Here is a 20730-nt window from a genome sequence, read left to right on the forward strand (position 1 = left end):
GAGGAAAGATATATTTCATAAACAATTTAATAAATAAATTAAGTAACCACTTCCTTCCACCCTACCTTTCTGCTATTAGTAGGTCACTCCAAACTTTGCCTGCTCCCTGGAAAAAGGAGAGAAATGCCTTGCTGGTGTCCTGTCACCCTCTTCCATTTTGTGAGATCTCCCTCCTGGTCTCACCACCAGGGGCATACTTTCCAAAAGAGCAGAGCAGACACTGTGCTGGTAGTTGCTCTGTCAGAGCCACTGCCCAAAGGGATTTAACAGGCTGTCAGCTGTCAATCTGCATGTAGTAGCACCCACAATCCACTCACGTCTTTAGGTCTGAGGCGCATTGAGAGTCAGGGGCCATACACATAAAGGAAGGACACAGACATAGTGTTAGAGTATCTGGAACTGGCCCAGCTCATGTGTGCCAGGCCCCTTTATTGGCAGGGTCACTTCCTGTGACACCTGTGAAGGATGGGTGTGGGGTGAGTGTGAAAGCCAGCCCTCAGGAAGGGGCTGGTGGAAGCACATCACATATAAACACTAGAACGTAACCACCCGGTCACTACAGCCGTCCATCGTCTGGCATTCCACTGTGTCCTTTGGGTCTCTTGAGCAAATCAATTCCTACCTAGCAGCTTGCTTTTGAACCTGTTTATTCACAAGATTGACATAAGAGTAGCGAATATGAAATTGATTTTACACTGCTTTTATGTCTAAGCAGTGAAAAATCATATTTTGAACCAGGGATGTCTTAAGTATTTTGGGGGCTCAGGGAAGATTACATTTTGGGGGCTCCTGTTCAGAACAGTTTTTAATTTATGATCCGGTTCAGGTTTTTTATGCCCTCTTTGGCCAAGGTCACTCACAGTGTACAGGCACATTCGCCCAAATTCTAAAGTTGGTACATCTAATATTCATGGATAGTGATGTGTGTTTTCAATATTGTAACAAAGCAGCAGCTCACTCATATTACATAAAATATTGTCTGTGACACCCTCCTATTTCTCATATAGGACACCCTGTTTTGAGCTAAAAGAAACATTATTTATGGATGTTGTATGAAACATAAACACAACATTTATGTATGTCTGTAAATTAAAGAGAAACAGCATTCAAATCAATCTCTTTGAAGAATTATCCAAGGTCACTAGAGCAAGTCTCTGCAGAACAAAGCTGGCTCTATCAGGGGGCCCCCTGAAAGGCAGGAGGCCAGGGCCAGAGCCCACTTTGCCCATACCTTCAAAGGTCTCTGTTTCGAACCACAGTGTGCGATAAATACCCTTTGTGCGAGCTGTACGCGATAACACTATTCTAACTTTCCTGTAGTTTGTCTTACAGGAAGGGCAAAAATATTACAATTCAAACTGACATTTCCACTGAGGAACATAATATTTTTTTATAATGCTGTATTTCTATTGCTTTTTACTTCTAGTTGCATTTTCAGGCACGTCTTTAAAATTCATTCAGCGTTGAAATGCGCTATTTGTTTTAGTCCATGTAATTTTTCTTGTTGGGGTTCAAATACTTTTTTTTATTTTTATCATAGGTATTCATCTCCTTTTCAAGAGGGCAATAGTCTTCTAAAAAGAGCCTAACACTAAGGAAGGACAGCACAAAGTCCTAAAACAAAGAACGGTCTTGAATGAAATGTCCAAAGAGTGCAATAACATTAGACCTTGCTACTGCTGCACCCCGATAAACCCCAGTCTTCAACTTCACTACCAAGAAAATGTTATACTGCGCTCAATACCCTTAACGGAGCAGCCATATGTGAGAGGGTACTCTGGAGCAGTCAGTGAACCTGCAGGAATGGTTTGCGATGAAAGCGGTCACCAGTTGAAGCCTAGAATTACCCAGGAAGTTTTCCAGGAGGACATGGAGCTGACCAGTGGATCCAGTGGCAATGAAATGAACGAGAACGACTCCAGTGGGCGTGAATCCAATGAGAACGAATCTCCTGGCAGCGAGACCCTTGAGACTTCCAACGGCAGCTTGTTTGACAACTGTAAAGATACAGAAATACTGATGGAGTCCTCAGAGAGCCTTAAAAGGTATTCCTGTATACCTCAAGTATCTTACTTATGAACATATAGGGCCCTATTCACAAAGATTTTGTTACAAGTTGGCATGACTTACTCTTGCGGTAGTCCCGGCTTACTGCTGAGATTCAGGAGTAAGATAGAAGTATCTCTGATGTACCCCTGTAGCATTTCTGGCTTACTCCTGGTATTCAAAAGTAAGCCAGGAGTACTAGAGGTATTACAAAGCAATTGTTTTGCGAATCAAGCCCAGTTTCTTGACAGACATCCAAAACCCCCTTGCCTTACAACGTTGGCAGACAGTGAACAAGACCATGGGCCGCAGCCATGTGCCACAATGTTTTGGGAAGCCTGGGGCCATCAAAGATGCATATTTCTAGAGATTTATAAAATAGTCAAACACTAGTAGGAAATGACTAACAAAAGGACACATGCACATTAACCTCTTCAGTGCCCATGACGAGATAGTCTCGTCATGGAGCACGGTTGCGCTGTGCCCATGACGAGACTATCTCGTCATGAACCCCACCCACTAGTGCAACGCCCGGCACAGGAGGGGGAAAGGGCGTGGCACTGAAGGGGTTAAATATGTTCAGTGTTTATATGCCACTTAATTAATCGGGGCATCAAGTGTGTGCAATACTTGTAAGGATTTTCTCTCTTGTGCATGTTGGTGAAGCAGTATAAGTTCTCATACTGTTTTGTAGCCTGTGATTTAATCACGAGGACCAGGAAACCCTATGTTTCTGGTGCTGGATGCAAAAATAATAATAATAATAATAATAATAATAATAATAATAATTTAAATTTGCTGAAAGAAAGAAAAGAAGCTTTCATCGAAACTTTGAAAGTTCACTATTCAAGCATGAAAATGCATGTCTGTTAAAGTCCAAACCCATAAAAAGTCTAATAATGAATTGATGCTTTTATTTGGAGTGGGCATTGAACTCCCTGGAGACAGCACAAGAAAGGGTGAAACAGGAAAATACAGTCGTCAGCAGCCGAACAGAAATGCTAAGATAGGAAATGGGAACTTACATTACATACATTCTTGCTCTGTGAATGAACAGACATCTCTGGTTAGTCAAGTAAGAGACGAACGTGAGTCAGGTATGGTATATTTTCCTATTTTCCCTTTGTTCTGTGCTAGCTGCTTGAGCTTTTCCCGATTGTTGTGTGCCTCTTACTGGATCTCTAAAACTTATATGTGTCTTACTGGAACAAAAAAGTTTCACTGGTCTAATGAAGTCACGATTTTTAGTAAATGAAAAGTATGTCTTCATTCCATTTTGGTGATGCTAATGCTTTTTTAGGTCGAGCATGGGCAGCGCATCTGCTGCTTTGCAAGCCATGCTGTATTGGAGTATGTACTTAAAGCCCCACCCACTCTCCACCCATATTTGTCATTGGCTTGCGTCATTTTCCGTCGTAAATACTGGCTTCCGATCAGTTTTTAGTCTTCTTAATCCCTCCTTAGTACCGCCTTTTCTTCATTTGTAACCTCCCATGAGGACTGGTCCTTTTACTTTGGTTGTTACACTGTACTCCTTAGTCTGTAAGCACTATTTTATTAGTTTCTCCAACTGCAGGAGGGTCTCTTAGTGCCCAGTTGTGACCACCGGCTTGTTCATTTAACTCGTTTCAAACAGGGAGCTCTTCAGGGTCCATGGGAGACAGAAGGGGGCAACTCAGCGATGCCTTCAAGCATTTGCAATGCAATAGATCTCGCATTTGAGAGAGTTTACGCTATTGGCATTGTAGATGGCAATGCCTTTTATTTATGTTTTAAAACCCAAAACATAAATAAGAGGCATTGTCATTTACAATGCCAATAGCTCAAACTCGTCAAAATGTGAGACCTATTGCATTGCAGATGCTTGGTTTTTTTGTTGACTGTTGCTGTTGTCGTTGTCTCTCATATGAATGCCCAAAGGCGTTAGATATTACTTAGACTAGTTTTGGTGGAAGCTGCTGATTGAGGAACTTGGAATAGGCATTGTACAGTAATACAGCTCGTCTCGTCAAACTCACGCTAGCAAAGAAATCATTGCGTGCTGAAAGTATTATTTTGTAAATCTTGAGGATATCATCTAGAGAAAGACTCGGAAATTTTCCTTGTTATTGTCTCCTTTTGATGTTGAAACATTGATATAACAAGTTGCCATGTCTTTGTTCTTTGAAGTCTGGTTCTGCACTCCTTGACATTTGCCGTCCTATTCTACGTGAAGAATATTAATTTCATCTGCCCATACACAAATGAGCACAGTTCAATCTCCTCACTGACACTTTCAAGGCACTACATAACTCTGGCCCAGCATACCTCAAAAGTCGCACCTGCTTTCAGAAAACATCCAGACCTCCCCTCATCTGGACTCCTACTTGCACATATTCCTAGCATACGGAAACTAGATCCAGAGGTCAAACTTTCTCATACATCGCTCCTGAAACATGAAATGACCTCCCACTAAACAGAAGACCCTCCTCTTCACTTCTTGAATTCCACAAGAAGCTGAAGACCTGGCTTTGCCACATAGTCCCACTAGGCCATAGGGTCGGCTATACTCACACCAGCTCAGAACCAGGATACCCTCCCGGGTGACAGTGTGCTCTACAAATCTGCATAGCATTACATTACATAACATCTTGTGGTGTCTCTTGTAGCAAATAACTAACAGGGCTGTAAGGAGTGCAAAATAGTATTTGATAAACATTTGTATAACCACTGTGGGTTGCTCCATTCTCTATGGGACAGGGCAAGGCATCATGTAGTATTAAATTAGATCAAAACTAAAGGGCCATTGAAGAGAAGGAGATTGCAAAGGTAGTTTCTGAGCCCTCCACAAGTGCTTTGTTTAGGGCTGAGGGAAGAATTCTGCAGGTAGGAGTAAGAATGTAAGAATGAGTTAGATTGGTTTCTAAATTCAGCCCCGTTTTCTTATGGTTTTATCATGCACACACTCTTAGAAAATATTTTGTGTACAGAATTGTCTGCAAGGCTTCCGTAATTCAACAGCAGGGCTTTCTCGTTCTCTTGTATAGCATAAGATTAAGGCAGGAGAATTGAAAAATCAATATAAGCTCATTTTATAGGAAAATACATATTTGTTAGCTGAGCTGCTCCATTCCCATCAACTACAATAGAAAATTGTGTGGCAGTTGAACCTAACCGTTTGCATTGTAAAACGTACTTATTTCTTTGTCAGTTCCAGATCAGCAAGTCAGTCCCATCATGGGAGCTCCAATGCTTTTCGTCTTATGATGGCAGACACGGAGCACAACTATTCAACAAGTGGATGCAGGTAATTCTATACATGTGAGTCCTTAATTTGCTTGGAAAATACTGTTGCAACATTAAGAGCCATATGTACTAACAACGACGCATTGTACTGTAGAAAACAAAAATATATTGATGTTGTGTAACGCCCTATGCAGGTTGGAAGGTGCACCAGTGTGGACTGGCAAGATTCCTTTCCATTTTGTAAAGGTATTAGCAAATGGATAGCAATGTGGCACTTGTTGAGAGCAAGATGTCAAAACGAAATCTGGCAATTCAGTCTCTTTTTTAGTATTTTCCCTTCATTTTTTTTTTTTTTTTTTTTTTTTTTTTTTTGAAACCGTTTATTGCAGTCTGTAAAAATTTACAGGTATGGGCCTACAACCACCCGGCCGGCCGCTAGAGTGACAAAAGCATATTGCATACATACAGTAAGAGTCTCTTGGCAGTGCAGAGTAGCGAAACAGGAGATAGCAATGTTGCAGGCCACATAGCTCCATGCCCACAGTACGGTTCCCTTTTCTCAAAACAAAACAACACGAAAAACCACACCCGCAAGGCAACCCGCGATCCAAGTGACAGCATGTGCTCCATAAGTGGGGGATCCAAACCAGCAGCAGAACTCTGACGAGGGGAATGGGAGTATATCAGGGACTGGGGGACCGCGTGCCCACGGCCGAGGGAGGGGGGCCATCTAGGGAGACGGAGCAGGCGAGGCAGCCGGTAGCAGTGGCGGCTCACAAATACCCCCGCGGTAAGCGTTCCAGGGGCCCCAGATTTTCACCCACGCCCCAGGCTTACCCCTCGCCACATACACCACCTTTTCACGAAACATACACCAATCCATATGTTCTTTCCAAGCCAACACCGCAGGGGGCCTCTGGGATCCCCACAATTGAGCAATATCACGCTTAGCTATCATGTATCCCAGAGTCACCCACCGCGTCTGCGGGACCGAATAGTCATTTGGTTCCCACACATTCAGCAGGCATCTTCTCGCTTCGGGCAACAGCGCGACATGCGTAACCACACGCAGGACCTCATGCACACCACGCCAGAATCGCTCCACCTTTGGGCACTCCCACAGTATATGCATGAAAGTTGCCAACGCACCACAGCCACGCTTACACATTCCGTCACCAGCAAAGCCCATACGTAGAAGCCTTGGCCCCGTCACGTAAACCCGGTGAAGGATCTTAAGCTGGACGAAACGAAGGCGAGCCGGGATGGCCACCTCTTTTGGAGAGGCCACCGCGGAAATCCAATCCTCGTCGTCCAGCTCTAGCCCGTCGGCGACCCAGGCCTCGCGGAGACTAGTCAGCAGGCACGATCTGTCGTTGATCAGTTTTTTATATACGAGGGAGATCGTGCTGTCTGGGACATGGCCATCCAGCACTCTGTCCTCCAGGGGGGAAGACTCCGGAATGGACGCGACATCCGGGAAGACGGAGCCCAGCGCATGGCGGACTTGTAGGTACCGAAAGTACTCACTGCCCTGCAGCTGAAACTCCGTCTGCAGCGCCGCAAAAGTCTTGAATCCCCCCCTCGTCCAGAGATCTCCCACCGTGCTGATTCCGATCGTGTCCCACTTCTCGAAGCCCTTCGACGTCCACAGGGAGCCCAACCTCTCAGACGCGTACAGCGGTGACGCTCGGGTCAAACGGTCCTTCCACCCCATGGCTGCATTAGCCGCGTGCCAGACACGCACCATGACACGCGTCGGTCCCGTCAGACGGGAGTCAGGCGCGGCAGAGTAGAGCGCTCGATTGTAGTCGCCACCGGGGAGGAGCATCTTGTCCATCTCAAACGCCGGGTTCAAGGCGGGCCCGTAAAGGCCATGATTAATTGCAGCCAGTTGGGAGGCCCAGTAATACCGTTTAATGTCCGGGAGGGCGACCCCCCCATCGTACCACGGGAGCGTCAATTTAGCTAGAGCAATGCGCGGCCTCCCGTCCCAGAACAGGCGCCGCTGGAGGCCCTCCACCTCACGGAAATAGCGTGCTGGAACCAAGTCCATAGTATTCTGGAGGGCGTAGAGGAAGCGCGGCAAGGACATCATTTTAAACAAGGCCGCTCGGCCGAGCGGCGAAAGCGGCAGACGCCGCCAGCGCACCACGTCCTCCTTCAAGCGCTGGAGGGGGGGCAACAAATTCCGCTCATAGCGGGCCTCCGGGTCAAGAGTGATATATATACCCAGGTACCGAAACCCCTGGGAGGCAATCTGGATCGGACAGTCCCGTGGCAGGACCGGAGCCTCCCCGGAAAGCACGTATACACAGGATTTCGCCCAGTTGATGACAAGTCCTGAGTTGCGACCGAATGAGCGCAAAACATCAACCAGGACGATCAGTGATTTACGCGGGGAGGCGAGATACAGGAGGATATCATCAGCATAGAGGGACACACGGTCCTCATACTCGGGGGTCCAGCGGAGACCACGGATGGAAGGGTGCCACCGCAGCCACTCCGCCAGGGGCTCCAGGGCCAGTGCAAACAGGAGAGGTGACAAGGGGCAACCCTGTCGCGTGCCCCGCCCCAGCGCGAATGGGACCGAGACTCGCCCATTCACCACCACCTGCGCCAATGGGCCCGAGTACAACAATTTGACCCAGCTGATAAAGCCCGGTCCAAATCCAAATTTCGCCAGCATCGCCCAGATGTATGGCCACTCCAGCGTGTCAAACGCCATGGTGGCGTCCAAGGACGCCAAGATGGCCGGCTCCCGCACAAATGGGACACGCGCGAGCACCCCGTGCAAGCACCGCAGATTGAGCGCCGTGTTGCGGTGTGGTATAAAGCCAGATTGGTCTTGGTGGACCAAATCGCCCACCACGCCAACCAACCGGTTGGCCAACACCTTGGCGAGGATTTTGGGCTCCGCGTTCAGGAGCGAGATCGGCCTATAGGATGTGACCCGTTCACGGGGCCTCCCCTCCTTGTGGATCACCACAATTGTGGCCAGACGCTGGTCCGGCGGGAGGGAACCCTGCGAGTGGGCCGCCAGGAACATCGCGCGCAGGTGGGGCGCCAACACATCCGGGCGTAGCTTGTATAGCTCAATGGGAATACCATTGGGGCCCATGGCCTTGCCGGATGCAACCGAGCGAATAGCCAAGGCAATTTCGTCCGAGGTGGGAGGAGCGTCCAGCGAATCCCTGTCCTCCACCGTAAGGGAGGGCAGTGCGATGTCCCGAAGCAGGGCATGGGAATCTTCCTCCGAGCAGGGGGAAACCGGGGAGTAGACTTCGCGGAAATGGTCCGCAAAGCAGGCGACAATGGCTTCCGGCTCGGTGACACACGCACCATCCACACTCTCAATCAAAGGAACCACGCGGCTCGCTCTCTCCCTCTTATCCAACCACGCAATCAATTTGCCAGCCTTATCACCCACATCATACAATCGCCCCTGCTGCTCTCTACTGAGGCCCCTGGCCGCCTCCGTGACGAGGGCCCGATAGGCCGCCTGCTTTAGGTGTAGAACATGCAGCTTGGCGTCTGTTACCCCGCTCCCCAGGTCACCCTCCAGTTCTGCAATCTCGGCCTCTACCCGGGTCACCTCCTCCCGCTCGCGCCGCCGGGCATGGGAGATAAAGGAGAGGGCCTCCCCTCTTAGAACTACCTTGAAAGCCTCCCACAGGGAGATGGCCGAAGGGACCGACCCCACATTCTCGTCGAAATATCGCCGTAAGGATTTGATCAAATCGGCACGAATGGTGGGGTCGCGCAAATACCATGCATTGATTGGAGCCACCCTGCCATCCCCCCTCGGGAAGACATCGAAATGTAACAGCAATGGGGAGTGGTCTGAGATACCCCGCGCCAGATGGCGCACCTCCCCCACCCTCCCTGCATGGGCCGCCGGGACAAGGATGTAATCAAGCCGCGAGAGGCTACCATGGGCGCCCGAGTGGAAGGTGTACTGCCGCTGTGCGGGATGTTTTAATCGCCAGCAATCCACCAGGCCCAGTGTGTCTAAAAGGCCGGGCAGCCACGCCTGTGCCCGGGGGAGGTCCCTAGGGGGATGGCGATCCATAGACCCAGAAGCTACCGCATTAAAGTCCCCTCCAACCACCAGCAGGCCACTCGGAAGGTCCAGAAGGAGGTGCCCCAGATCCGCAAATGTGGTGGCTTGTAACCCAGGCGGGACGTACACTGATATAAAAATAAACACTCTACCCTCCATTCTTCCCACCAGAACAGTGTAGCGTCCCCTCTCATCATGGCGCAACTCATCAATCTCCAACGGGAGCGAGTTCTTGATCATAATGCCCACCCCCCGCGAGCCCGAAGTGAAGCCAGAATGGGCCGCCAAACGATATCCCCGCCGATTCATTGCATGAAAGGAGTTACCTATAAGGTGCGTCTCCTGCAGGAAGACAACATCTGGTGAAATACGTTTTAAGTATTGCAGGACCACACCACGCTTAATCCTATCCCCCAGGCCGTTAACATTCCATGACAACACAGTCAAATCCCTACCCCCCATCATACGTCGAAACAATCGGTCGTCCCCCACCGAGCATCTTAAGAACAACAACACAATAGCGGGTTTGCCTTGCGGTGCAAACAAACAACACACCCCCCCCACCCCCCCATACCAACAGAACTCCCCCCTCCCTGCACCCCTGCATGAGCCCAGACAGCCCCCCCAAAGTGCAGTGTGCCTGTCGCCCCATAGCTAAAACTAACTAGTCCCCCAGAGGAGGAGGGAAGCCCCCAACAGACCCCGCATGACCTCCGTAGGAGGGGAACATATGCAATCAATAAATGGTGAAGGAACATCGTCCAGAGCAAGGCCTATTCAGTCACCCCTCAATTCTGATCCGGCGGGCCCTCCTCGCCAGCCGCGCCCCCCCCGCCCCCCCGGCCCCGATCTCCAGGCAGTGTGTCCAACCAGTCCCCAGCCGCCTCGGGCCGGTCGAAGAAGTGCGTGCGACCATCCACCTCCACCCTCAGCTTAGCTGGAAAAAGCATTGAGTACTTGAGGTTCAGGTCCCGTAGGCGACGTTTAACACCAAGAAAACTCTGTCTCTGCTTCTGAACCGCCGGAGTAAAGTCTGGGTAGAAATGCACATCCATGTTGTCAAGCTTGACCGGTCCCTGTTGCCTGGAGGTCTGGAGGATAGCATCTCTGTCCCGAAAATTAAAAATCCGGGCAATGAGAGGCCGCGGCGGGGCACCGGTCTTAGGTCTGCCCCCAGGGACCCGGTGAGCACGCTCCACCGCAAAAAGCTTACTCAGCCCCCGGGGCTGGAGATGGGTCAGGATCAATTCTTCCACAAAAAGAACTGCCGCCTCCGCCTCTCGTCCCTCCGGCACCCCCACAATACGGACATTATTCCTCCGGGCCCGACCCTCGGAATCCTCCAGTCGCCGGTCCATCAGGGCGCTTGCCTGGCCAAGCCGGCGCACCTCCTTCTGAAGGGCCACCACGTCCGTCGTGAGGCTCGTTGTGGTGTGGGCCAGGGAATCGACCCGGTCGTTCGTTTTGGACAAGTCTGCCCTCACAAGGCTCACATCCACCAGGACCGAGTCTATTTTTTGCGCTAGGGTGTCGAAACGCTGGTCCACCGAGGCCTTCATCTCTGCAATGGCGCCCATGACGTCCCGGAGGGTCAAATCCACCGGATGAGCAGATGCCTCCGTCGGGCCCACCGGGGATGCGCGCAATGTCTCCGGAGAACCCTTCTGGAGCGTGTAGCGGTCCATACTGTTAGCTTGGTGCGCCGTGCCACGGCGGGTTGTCTTCACCTTCGCCCGGTCGCCATCTTGTTTGGTGGACATGCTTGCTCTCCCACCGCCGTGCCAATCTCCTCAAACGGGCCGCTATACCAATTCACGGGCTCCGGGGGGGGGCGGGGGCGACCACCGAACCGCAGGTCAACCCACCGCCGGCGGGTCGGCCGGGCCCCTGGACAAGACCACACCACCTCACCCGGCTCCGCAACCCAGCCTCGCTTGAGTGCAAGGAGGGCGCAAAAGCGAAAGTGAAAGTGCGGGGTACGCGAGTCACCCAGCCCTGCCCGCCGCTGTTGTTCAATATGTCCCCGGATCGCCCCACTACTCCAATCCGGGGGGCCGGCGAGGAGAAGGCCGCAACCTTCGATCGGTGCTCCCACCGGTGTCCGGGGTCCGATTCGAGCCCGAAAAACGGGTGGCGCCTCTGCTCGGGTTCCCCAACACAGTCCCCTCAACAAGGACAGGATATCGCCAGGATTAATTCAGGAGGTCGCGGAGGTCCTCGGGAGCCTCGCACCTACGCGGCCATCTTGGTTGCGCGCTAGGCTCCTCCCTTCCCTTCATTTTGAAATCACAATAAAAAACAAATCAAAACATGTTGGTTTACATTAATTTGTCTTTAAAAATGGAAAAAAATGTAGGTGTGTTTCCTGTGTAGGCATGGAATGAGCTAGCCCTGTACTTCATTTTACAGACGTAATACGTTTTATATCTGTGTTGTTGATTTTAATCTAGTTAGGGTTAGTGGTGACCAGTTTTTCCCATTGGGCTTTGTGCTCAGGGGACAGCCTTGGTGGACTTATTATTTGGTCTTATTATTTCATTTTTTATTTTTAGTGGACAGGCATCCAAGCCACCACAACTACCACTACCATAGGTTGTGAGTTAATTGCTACCTCTTTCTAGTATTAGAAGAGTCCAAAAAATTAAAACTGAATAGAGTTGTGAATATAGTTTATCATGTATATATTGTTCCCCTTTATTGGTTGTCTTATTTTCACGCAGAAAAAGCTTCACTAATTGCTTCTGTATCTGTTTTGAGGAAACTCCTGTTTCCTTTGTTCCCATTCTGGCACCTTCTCAGCCTCATCGAAAGTGTAGTCGATTATTATCTTTCAAATGGTATGGGTAGAATATGATTCACTTGAAGTTAATTTATGTATTTATCTGTGTGTTTGTATATGGTTTTTCTATAGAGCAAGCCTAGCCAAAAGGCAACAGAGCGCTGGACATGGTTAAAACAAGCATAGGGTCAATGAGTAAGAGAAGAGGAGGTTGGGTTGTGGATGAATAATGAATTGTGATGTAGTGTGTTAGGTGAGTCTTCAACTCTTTCTTTAACTGGGGCAGCGTTGGGTGGACATGATGGGCATAGGAATGTTGTTCTAGATCCTGGGTGCATGGATATAAAAGGTTTGCAGGCTTTTTTTTTTTTCACAATTCTTAGTCTGCAGTGTGATGGTGCTCTTGACGTTGAGGCGTGGAGATCCACCAGAGATGGTGACATTGTAAGATAAGTATGAGCGCTGGTCACGATACCTTTGCAAATGATGCAGCTGGTTTTGAAGATGGTGCGGTTTGGCAAGGGCAGCCAAGGGAGTCCCATCAGGGGGAGGTGATCATATTTCTTCAGGCCTTAGATGAGACATGATGTAGCCTGTAGTATGCCTCAAAGGGCTACCAGTGTACAGTCTGGGAAGCCATGGAGTAGAACATTACCACCATCCAGATGCAAGAGTATGAGGGTTTGAAACACAGTTCTGAAGTTGCTTTCTGGAAGAAACATTTTCACTTTCTTTAGAATCAAGAGCTAGTTTCAGGCCATCTTTGTAAGTTCTCAGTGTGCTCCTTGAGGGTGAGTTTGGTGTCCTGGGTGACTCCAAGTGCTAGCCATTCAGGGAAAGTTAAGGTTCCAACCTGTCAACGTTCATGTCATTGAACCAGGTTTGTTTACTGTTCTTGGCAAATGACAGGAATTCCGTCTTGGCAGGGATGACCTTCAGGTGGCCCTGGACCCCCAGTTCATTATCTGTGGCAAATCACCCAAGAAATATTGGACTATGTAGGTCTATATGTAGTATGATTTAGTCAAGTAATTCTTTAAATGACACTCATGCACCCTATGCCTTAGTTGTATTTAGTGTAAATATATTACTTTTCTTACAATTGAAATAAATATATCTTACTTACAATATTTGAATTTAGTAGATTGAAATGGTGTGTCCTTGCTTATGGATTGCCAGTGCTCTGTCTCCTTAGTACATTCATTGTTTCCAGTAGAAAGCACAGTCTATAATCTGAATCCCTTTTTAATTAATATATTGGTCAGCTTTAACATATATTATTTTGTAAAACAAACAGTTCCACAGCTGACTAATGTTGCGCACATCAGTATCAAAGTCTCATAAGTATGCAGCTCCTGTGCCAAACAACTCCAAGATCTGCTGTGGTTAGATCTCACTGGGAAACCCGAGAAGAACATTTTGAAGAAAAATGGAGGTGGCACCAGGCACGAAGTCACAACTTCGTGAATGTGAACTTATTCAAAATAATACTTTATTCTTCTTCGTATGAAACATAAAAGCAACAGCCTGTTGCTTTTATGTTTCATACGAAGAAGAATAAAGTATTATTTTGAATAAGTTCACATTCACGAAGTTGTGACTTCATGCCTGGTGCCAGCTCCATTTTTCTTCAATATATTATTTTGTAGTATTATGAGAAAAGTGATAGATATCACCAAAAGTATCCTAAGTGTGTATTCATATGCAAAGTGTTTGGTATTGATCACAGTCTACATTTTCTGGCTCTTTCTTTCCTTGCAGACCTACTACAGTACACCCCTTTAAAGTTTGGGGTATGAGAATTGACCCACCTTTATTGATGCATTACCAACCCGTCTTTTTTGATGCAGAAAGTCTTATTGGTGCAATGACACCAATCATTGGATGATAACATAAGATAATGTTTGAGAAAGATGGTTCAGTGTGGTGCTACAAGACAGGTGTTGCATTGAACTTGATGAGATCATAAACTATCATTTTGACTGTTTGTGTAAATCTTACTTCAGACCGGTGTGGGTAAGAAGACTCTTCTAGTAGGGATGATGTTGTGGTGATGTCTGAGCTCCTTTTTGAGAGTGTTCAGGTACTTGATGATATTTTCCTATACACACTGGGGCAGTGGACATTATTAAAGTGAAATAGTTGCAGGAAAAGAAAAGCAGATGGTTTTGGGCTTCTTTAGAGAGTGTTGGGTTTGCTATTAAAAGGCCACCCAAATGGATAAAGTGTCCGGGGCATGAATTAATTTAAACAGTAGAGTGTGAAACTCAAAAAGAGACCTGTAGAACAAATCCCTTAAGGTTTAAAGGGAAATGGTGGGAGGGGCAAATGTGGATTTAAACAGAGTGCGAAACTCAAAGAGGGGCCTGCCAAACACTGTGGAACAGTGCCTTAATGTATAACAGGAGATAGTGGGAGGGGTAAATGTGAATTTAAGAATGTTGGGTATTGATGAAAAAGTCAAGTACTGAGCATTTAAGCTATTAACACAAAGGTGCCGATCACGATCCGGTAAAAAAATTCCCCGTACGACTCGTATCCGGTCTTTTTACCGTACGAATCGCACAAGTGCCGTACAAACTGCCAATTACGATTCGCATGGTAAAAAGTCCATACGAATCGCATTGGGAAGTATTCCCCACACGTCCTCGGGTCGGAAAATGTGTCCGACACGTCCACGGACGATTTACCGTACAAATGTGAAAAGTGAAGTCTGACCGAGGAATTACGATCCATCCCGTGCGTCCGATGTTACAACCGTATGGAGAAAACACCGTCCGCACCGAACTCCCATAGCAACCATGGAGACATGTGCCCGCATACGCGCCGCCCCCCCCAGCCCCTGTACGTACGCGCCGCCCCCCCAGCCCCCGTACGTACGCGCGACCCCCCCCAGCCCCCGTACGCATGCGCCGACCCCCCCAGCCCCCGTACGTTCGAGTCGTACCCCCCCAGCCCCCGTACGTTCGAGTCGTACCCCCCCGTGTATGTACACCCGTGTACGTGTCGAACCCCCCGTGTATGTACACCTTTCTACGTGTCGAACCCCCGTGTATGTACACCCGTGTACGTGTCGAACCCCCCGTGTATGTACACCCTTGTACGTGTCGTACCCCCCGTGTATGTACACCCGTGTATGTGTCGAACCCCCCGTGTAAGTACACCCGTGTACGTGTCGAACCCCCGTGTATGTACACCCTTGTACGTGTCGAACCCCCCGTGTATGTACACCCGTGTACGTGTCGAACCCCCCGTGTATGTACACCCGTGTATGTTCGAGTCGTACCCCCACCCGTGTATGTACACCCTTGTACGTGTCGAACCCCCCCGTGTATGTACACCCGTGTACATGTCGAACCCCCCCGTGTATGTACACCCGTGTACGTTCGAGTCGTACCCCCACCCGTGTATTACGGTGCGTACCCCCAGCGCGTAGCACTGGGGGTACGCACCATACATACACGGGTGGGGGTACGACTCGAACGTACACGGGTGTACATACACGGGGGTTCGACACGTACATGGGTGTACATACACGGGGGGGTTCGACACGTACACGGGTGTACATACACGGGTGGGGGTACGACTCGAACATACGGGGGCTGGGGGGGGTATGACTCGAACGTACGGGGGCTGGGGGGGGCGGCGCGTACGTACGGGGGCGGGGGGGGTCGGCGCGTACGTACGGGGGCTGGGTGGGGTACGACTCGAATGTACGGGGGCTGGGGGGGTCGGCGCGTACGTACGGGGGCTGGGGGGGGTCGGCGCGTACGTACGGGGGCTGGGGGGGTCGGCGCGTACGTACGGGGGCTGGGGGGGGGTCGGCGCATACGTACGGGGGCTGGGGGGGGTACGGCGCATACCAGGCCACCTACTCTGGTCGTTTCGCGACGTACTTCGCTTTTCCGGCACTTTTTTGGTGCCGTGAAAATATTGCCGTTCGGACTGCTGTCGGTTCGAATCGTGGTTCCTGGGTCGTGAAACGCTGCCTGACAGCGTCCCGACGTCACGTCGCAGCATTCCCGGAGCACATTCGTATGTATATTTCCGTCGGTCTGTGTTTTTTACGATTCATACGGAAATGGTGTTTCCGTGCGAATCGTAATTCCATGTTTGTGAAGTTTTACGACCGGGTACGAGTCGGACGGAGAAAACGCTCCGACCGACGGTTCGTACCCGGTTTTTGCCGGATCGTAATCGGCACCAAAATGTCTTTTGCAGAGGTTTTACGTGTGGCACTGAGTATAATAGGAACTCTTCAGAATGGGCCAAAACATATTTGCCTATAACTTACTTATGGTTTGTCCATGTATAATTTAACAGATAAGTTAGACCAATGAAGTGAAATGTGAGGACAGTAATTATCAGTGTTTCAGGCTGAACAAGGATTTTCATACATCACCTCTGTGCTCCATAACACACAGTGGCGTATCCAAACTCTTTCCTTCAGTGCTTGTGCCAGAACTTTATAACTGCTTTGTGAAAACCTGATGCATCGCAGTTTCCACGGGTATTGACTGCTATCATGCGATTTGAAAAAAAGCTATGCTTCTGAGCTCAGCAAATAAAAAAAATTATCCTGAGTGTTGAAAAGAAGCTATCCTTCTCAGCAAATTAAAAAAGTAAATTGAATCTGTCTCCATGGTGATAGTTGAGCAATGCAGGCTGTACATTCAGTGGTCAATTAAAAGCAAACAAGGACACAGTTGTTGTGGTCAGGCTTTAATTGTTAGTTGTGAAATCAACACAGGGCTTTGCAACACAGCAAATTAATCAGGTGTCAATTATAGCTAAATCATTGATTTTGGCCCTATTAAAAATTAATCTTAACTACAGCATAGAGAGTGTCTGCACATTATTATGGACTCTACAGCCACATTGATTTGTAGCACTTATTAAGGTCTTTGAAACCCAAATAGAGAAAATAATGGAAAACAGAAAAATCGGAGCAGGTTCTCTCGAGCAGCTGTCAAGAGAAACTCATTGAAGCAAAGCTGTCCACAATTTCATAGCAAACATTGGAAGTTTTTGTTTCTCTTCCATCTAATTACCTTTCTTCAGGTCTTTGAAACCCAAAGAGAGAAAATAAAGAAAAGTGAGAATGGCAAGAATCATAACTCCAAGAATTAAAGCTGAATCTGCTGCCTTCAATAGTTCATTAACACAAAAAACTCCGTGCCAAATAAGTACGAAATCAAGCACTCGCGGGGTGAGTTCAATTCAGTTTATTTCACAAACTCCTGTAAAACAGACGCTTTTCGGCTGTCGCCATCATTCAAATAAGTGTGGGAGACCTTGAGCGTGGACCGTGAGGACGCAGGATTTGTTGTTGGAACTCTGAATTTAAGGATTCATTAACTTGTCCGACCACTATCTCCTGAAATACGCTAATGCCAAACCTCGTCCTTGGTGGAAATATTAGTCATTCCACAGGATCCCTGAATCAAAGAGTCACATCCTCTAAAAGAAATGCATCGTCTGTTTTTTAATTACACCCTCAAAACTCGATTTTCCATATCGTAATAGTTAATTGGCAGAATACATCAGCCACATTAAAGGAAAAATAGAGAGTGAATCTTATCATCTTCACCACGTTTATTCTGGCGTACCCATGGAGTTATAGCTATCTGTTTATACAACTTTTGTGTCGTGACTATTTAGCGAGCAATGGGTATTCCATCCACAACTAGCATTTCCATCAGTTCCAATTGAAACTCTATTGCCACATGATATATTATATCTATCAAGGTCTTACTAGACCACCATGGCTACCTGATGAAGGCGTACCGCCGAAACGCCCGTAGACACAAATTATGTTAGCCATGACCATATTTCTTAGTTTTCTAAAATAATACATGTGTTTATAAAAAACATTTCTTTATTGTTCTTAGTCAACTTTATTATACAAATCCATGTTTATAATCACAACATCATGTCTGATATGCATCAATATGCTGAATTAGTCCATGTATGAATAGATAAGTATGTGTGAATAGTATTAGTAACTACTATATAATAATTTTGCGTTTATTACATAGGCCAAAACTGAAATTGTATATTTATCAAATTTGTCATTAACATTATGTGTTTTCTTATTTAAAAAGATCAAATATCTAGAAAAATATTTCTTACCAACACTTGGTTTATAAATACAAAAGTAATAAAAATTATATTTTTGATACTTTCTCTTCTCTGGTCACAAATTGTCTCTGATCATCATAGGTCCACTTTTTACCTATTTCCTAAATGGTTTATTTTCACACACCGCCTTTGTCAGTGTAATCAGGCGCGCCGGAAAAGGACATCATTTTATGATAATCTTCCTATGCCGGCATTGGCAATAACATAGTAGAAGGACTAAGCATTATTAAATTTCATCGCCATCTTGTAACAGTGCAACAGCCTAACTCTATCGAGGTATATATTATCACATTCCATTAATGCATTTTTATTAAGCCCGCTTATATTTACAATCGGTAATATTTTGCTCATTATACGCCCTAGATCGGCTTTCATTACCGTGACACAATGTCCCCACATAATACGAGCTATGATTGCATAATGTCTCTCAGTAACAAGGCGCTTGTATGTACATTATATACAATCAATTGCGAAGCCTAAGCCCAAATGGGCCCCATCATAAAGGCTATCAACATCCAATGAAAATTCATATCAATACCGTCCTGGATGGGCTGCCTCCTTCAAGCCTCGAGACAATTTAAACATTGTGACAACCTGTTACATCATATTCAATTGCTTGTCTCCCACATATGCAATACTCTTATTGTAACCACAATCTGAGCCAAGATTCCAACCACACCATATACATATGCCCTCCTATTTAGTTCTTTTTAGTGATATATGCATCCTACTCCTGGATAATTTGTTATGCAAGAAGCAGGGTGAGCAAAAATCAAAAGAAAGAAAGACAAACAGCAGAACAGAAGAACCAAGCTATGGCAAAACATTTGTTTGCGTAATGTGTCACTTGTTGAGTCATCACAAATTCTCTAATTTACTTGCCTAAATGTACTGCCAGTTCTTTATTACTGTTCATACCCTGTGGGGCCTTCGTTTGGAGATCTATAATATAAATATATCTTGACTCCAGTCTTCTCAGACTGAGAATTCTTTCTCCCCACTTAGGATTAAGTAGTACATGATCAAGTCAAAAAAATGTAGAAAGATCCCTATTACTGTTATGTTTCGCGCTAAAATGCCTGGCTACCGGGTAGGTCACATCTCAGTTCTTAATCGCCCTTGTGTGTTCCAAAATACGTATCTTGGTGGGATGAATAGTGCTCCCAATGTACTTTAGCCCACACAGGCATATCAAACAATAAATCGTTTAGGGTGTGCTGCATGTGATGAACTTCTTTATCCTCCTGGGTCTATTTAAACATGGCACATTATATGATTGTACTCTTTTGCTACCTGAACACACCTTGCATCTACCACAAGGGAAGAACCCATGTAATTCATTCCCAAGAGTTCTTGGAATAGTTTTAGTTAAGTGACTACTTGAGACATTGTCTCTTAATGAACTGGCCTTCCTAAAAGTTAACATGGGTCTTGAAGGTACATCTTCTCCTATAATAGGATCTATTTTCCGTAGGTTCCAATTTTTTCGCAGAATGGTTCTCAACTCCCCAGCATTATCTTAGAATGTTGTGATCATTCTGAATTTTCCTACATCTTTTTTGTGGTTTGCCTTATTCTGCAACAGTTATTTTCTTGGTAAGGAATTCACTTTTTGTAAAGCGTGTTGTAGCACCCGTTCCCCATAGCTACATTTTCTGAATCTAGCAAGACATTCAAAGGCACTCTTTTGGAAGTCAGTTTCCCTGGTGTTGTTTCTTTTATTGCGCAGCAATTCCCCATAAGGGATGCTGCTGATGAGTCTGCGTGGGTGATGGCTTGAGGCATGTAAAATAGAGTTGCCCACTGTGGGCTTTCTGTAGAGTCTAGTGCATAGCTTATTATCTACCACAAAGACATCTATGTCCCAAAAATTGACAGTGGTGGAACTTACCTCCCCGGTGAATTTTAAGTTTACATTATTTTCATTCAGGACCTCTATGTATGCCTATGCTGTCTCAATTGGTGCCCTCCATATAAGGAAGAGATCATCAATGTATCTGTACCAGGCCACCGCTCTATTTGTCCAGATGCTATTTGCATCTGCCCAGGCCACCTGCTTCTCCCACCAGCCTACGAACAAGTTCACATAGCTGGGGGTGAAGCAGGTGCCCATGGCCGTACCAGATATTTGTCTGTGGTATTGTTCCTGGTATAGGCAAATGTTGTTGTTCAAACAGAACTCTGTGAGTTCCAACAGCATTGTGTTTATGCTCTGTAAACTTAAGTGGGCGACTACTCAAAAATAATCTTACTGCCGCTAGACCATCCTGATGTGCAATGCACGTATATAGACTTGCAATGTCCGTGACTATCATGTTAAAACCTGGTTCCCACTCTACATGCTCCAAATGTTTTAGAAAATCCTTGCTATCTTGAATATAGGACGGTAATTTTTACCACAAAGTCAGAAAGAAAGAAGGCTATATATATAGACACATGCACCATTAAACTGCCCTGAGAGGAAACAATTGGTCTCCCT

The 20730-nt window shown here is 47.0% G+C and overlaps 1 protein-coding gene across 1 annotated transcript in view; it reads left to right on the forward strand.

The window, feature by feature from the left end:
- The first annotated feature begins 1569 nt into the window (after window positions 1–1569).
- Window positions 1570–20730, forward strand: part of LOC146785466 (period circadian protein homolog 2-like) — a 484700-nt gene continuing 465539 nt past the window's right edge. The window contains exons 1-2 of the mRNA XM_085634530.1: window positions 1570–2045; window positions 5237–5332. Coding sequence (XP_085490656.1) covers window positions 1642–2045; window positions 5237–5332 — 500 coding nt within the window. The 5' untranslated portion in view covers window positions 1570–1641. The remainder of the gene's footprint in view (window positions 2046–5236; window positions 5333–20730) is intronic.

This window comes from Triturus cristatus, chromosome 11, assembly GCF_964204655.1.
Source record: "Triturus cristatus chromosome 11, aTriCri1.1, whole genome shotgun sequence".
In the NCBI taxonomy this organism is placed as follows: Eukaryota; Metazoa; Chordata; class Amphibia; order Caudata; family Salamandridae; genus Triturus; species Triturus cristatus.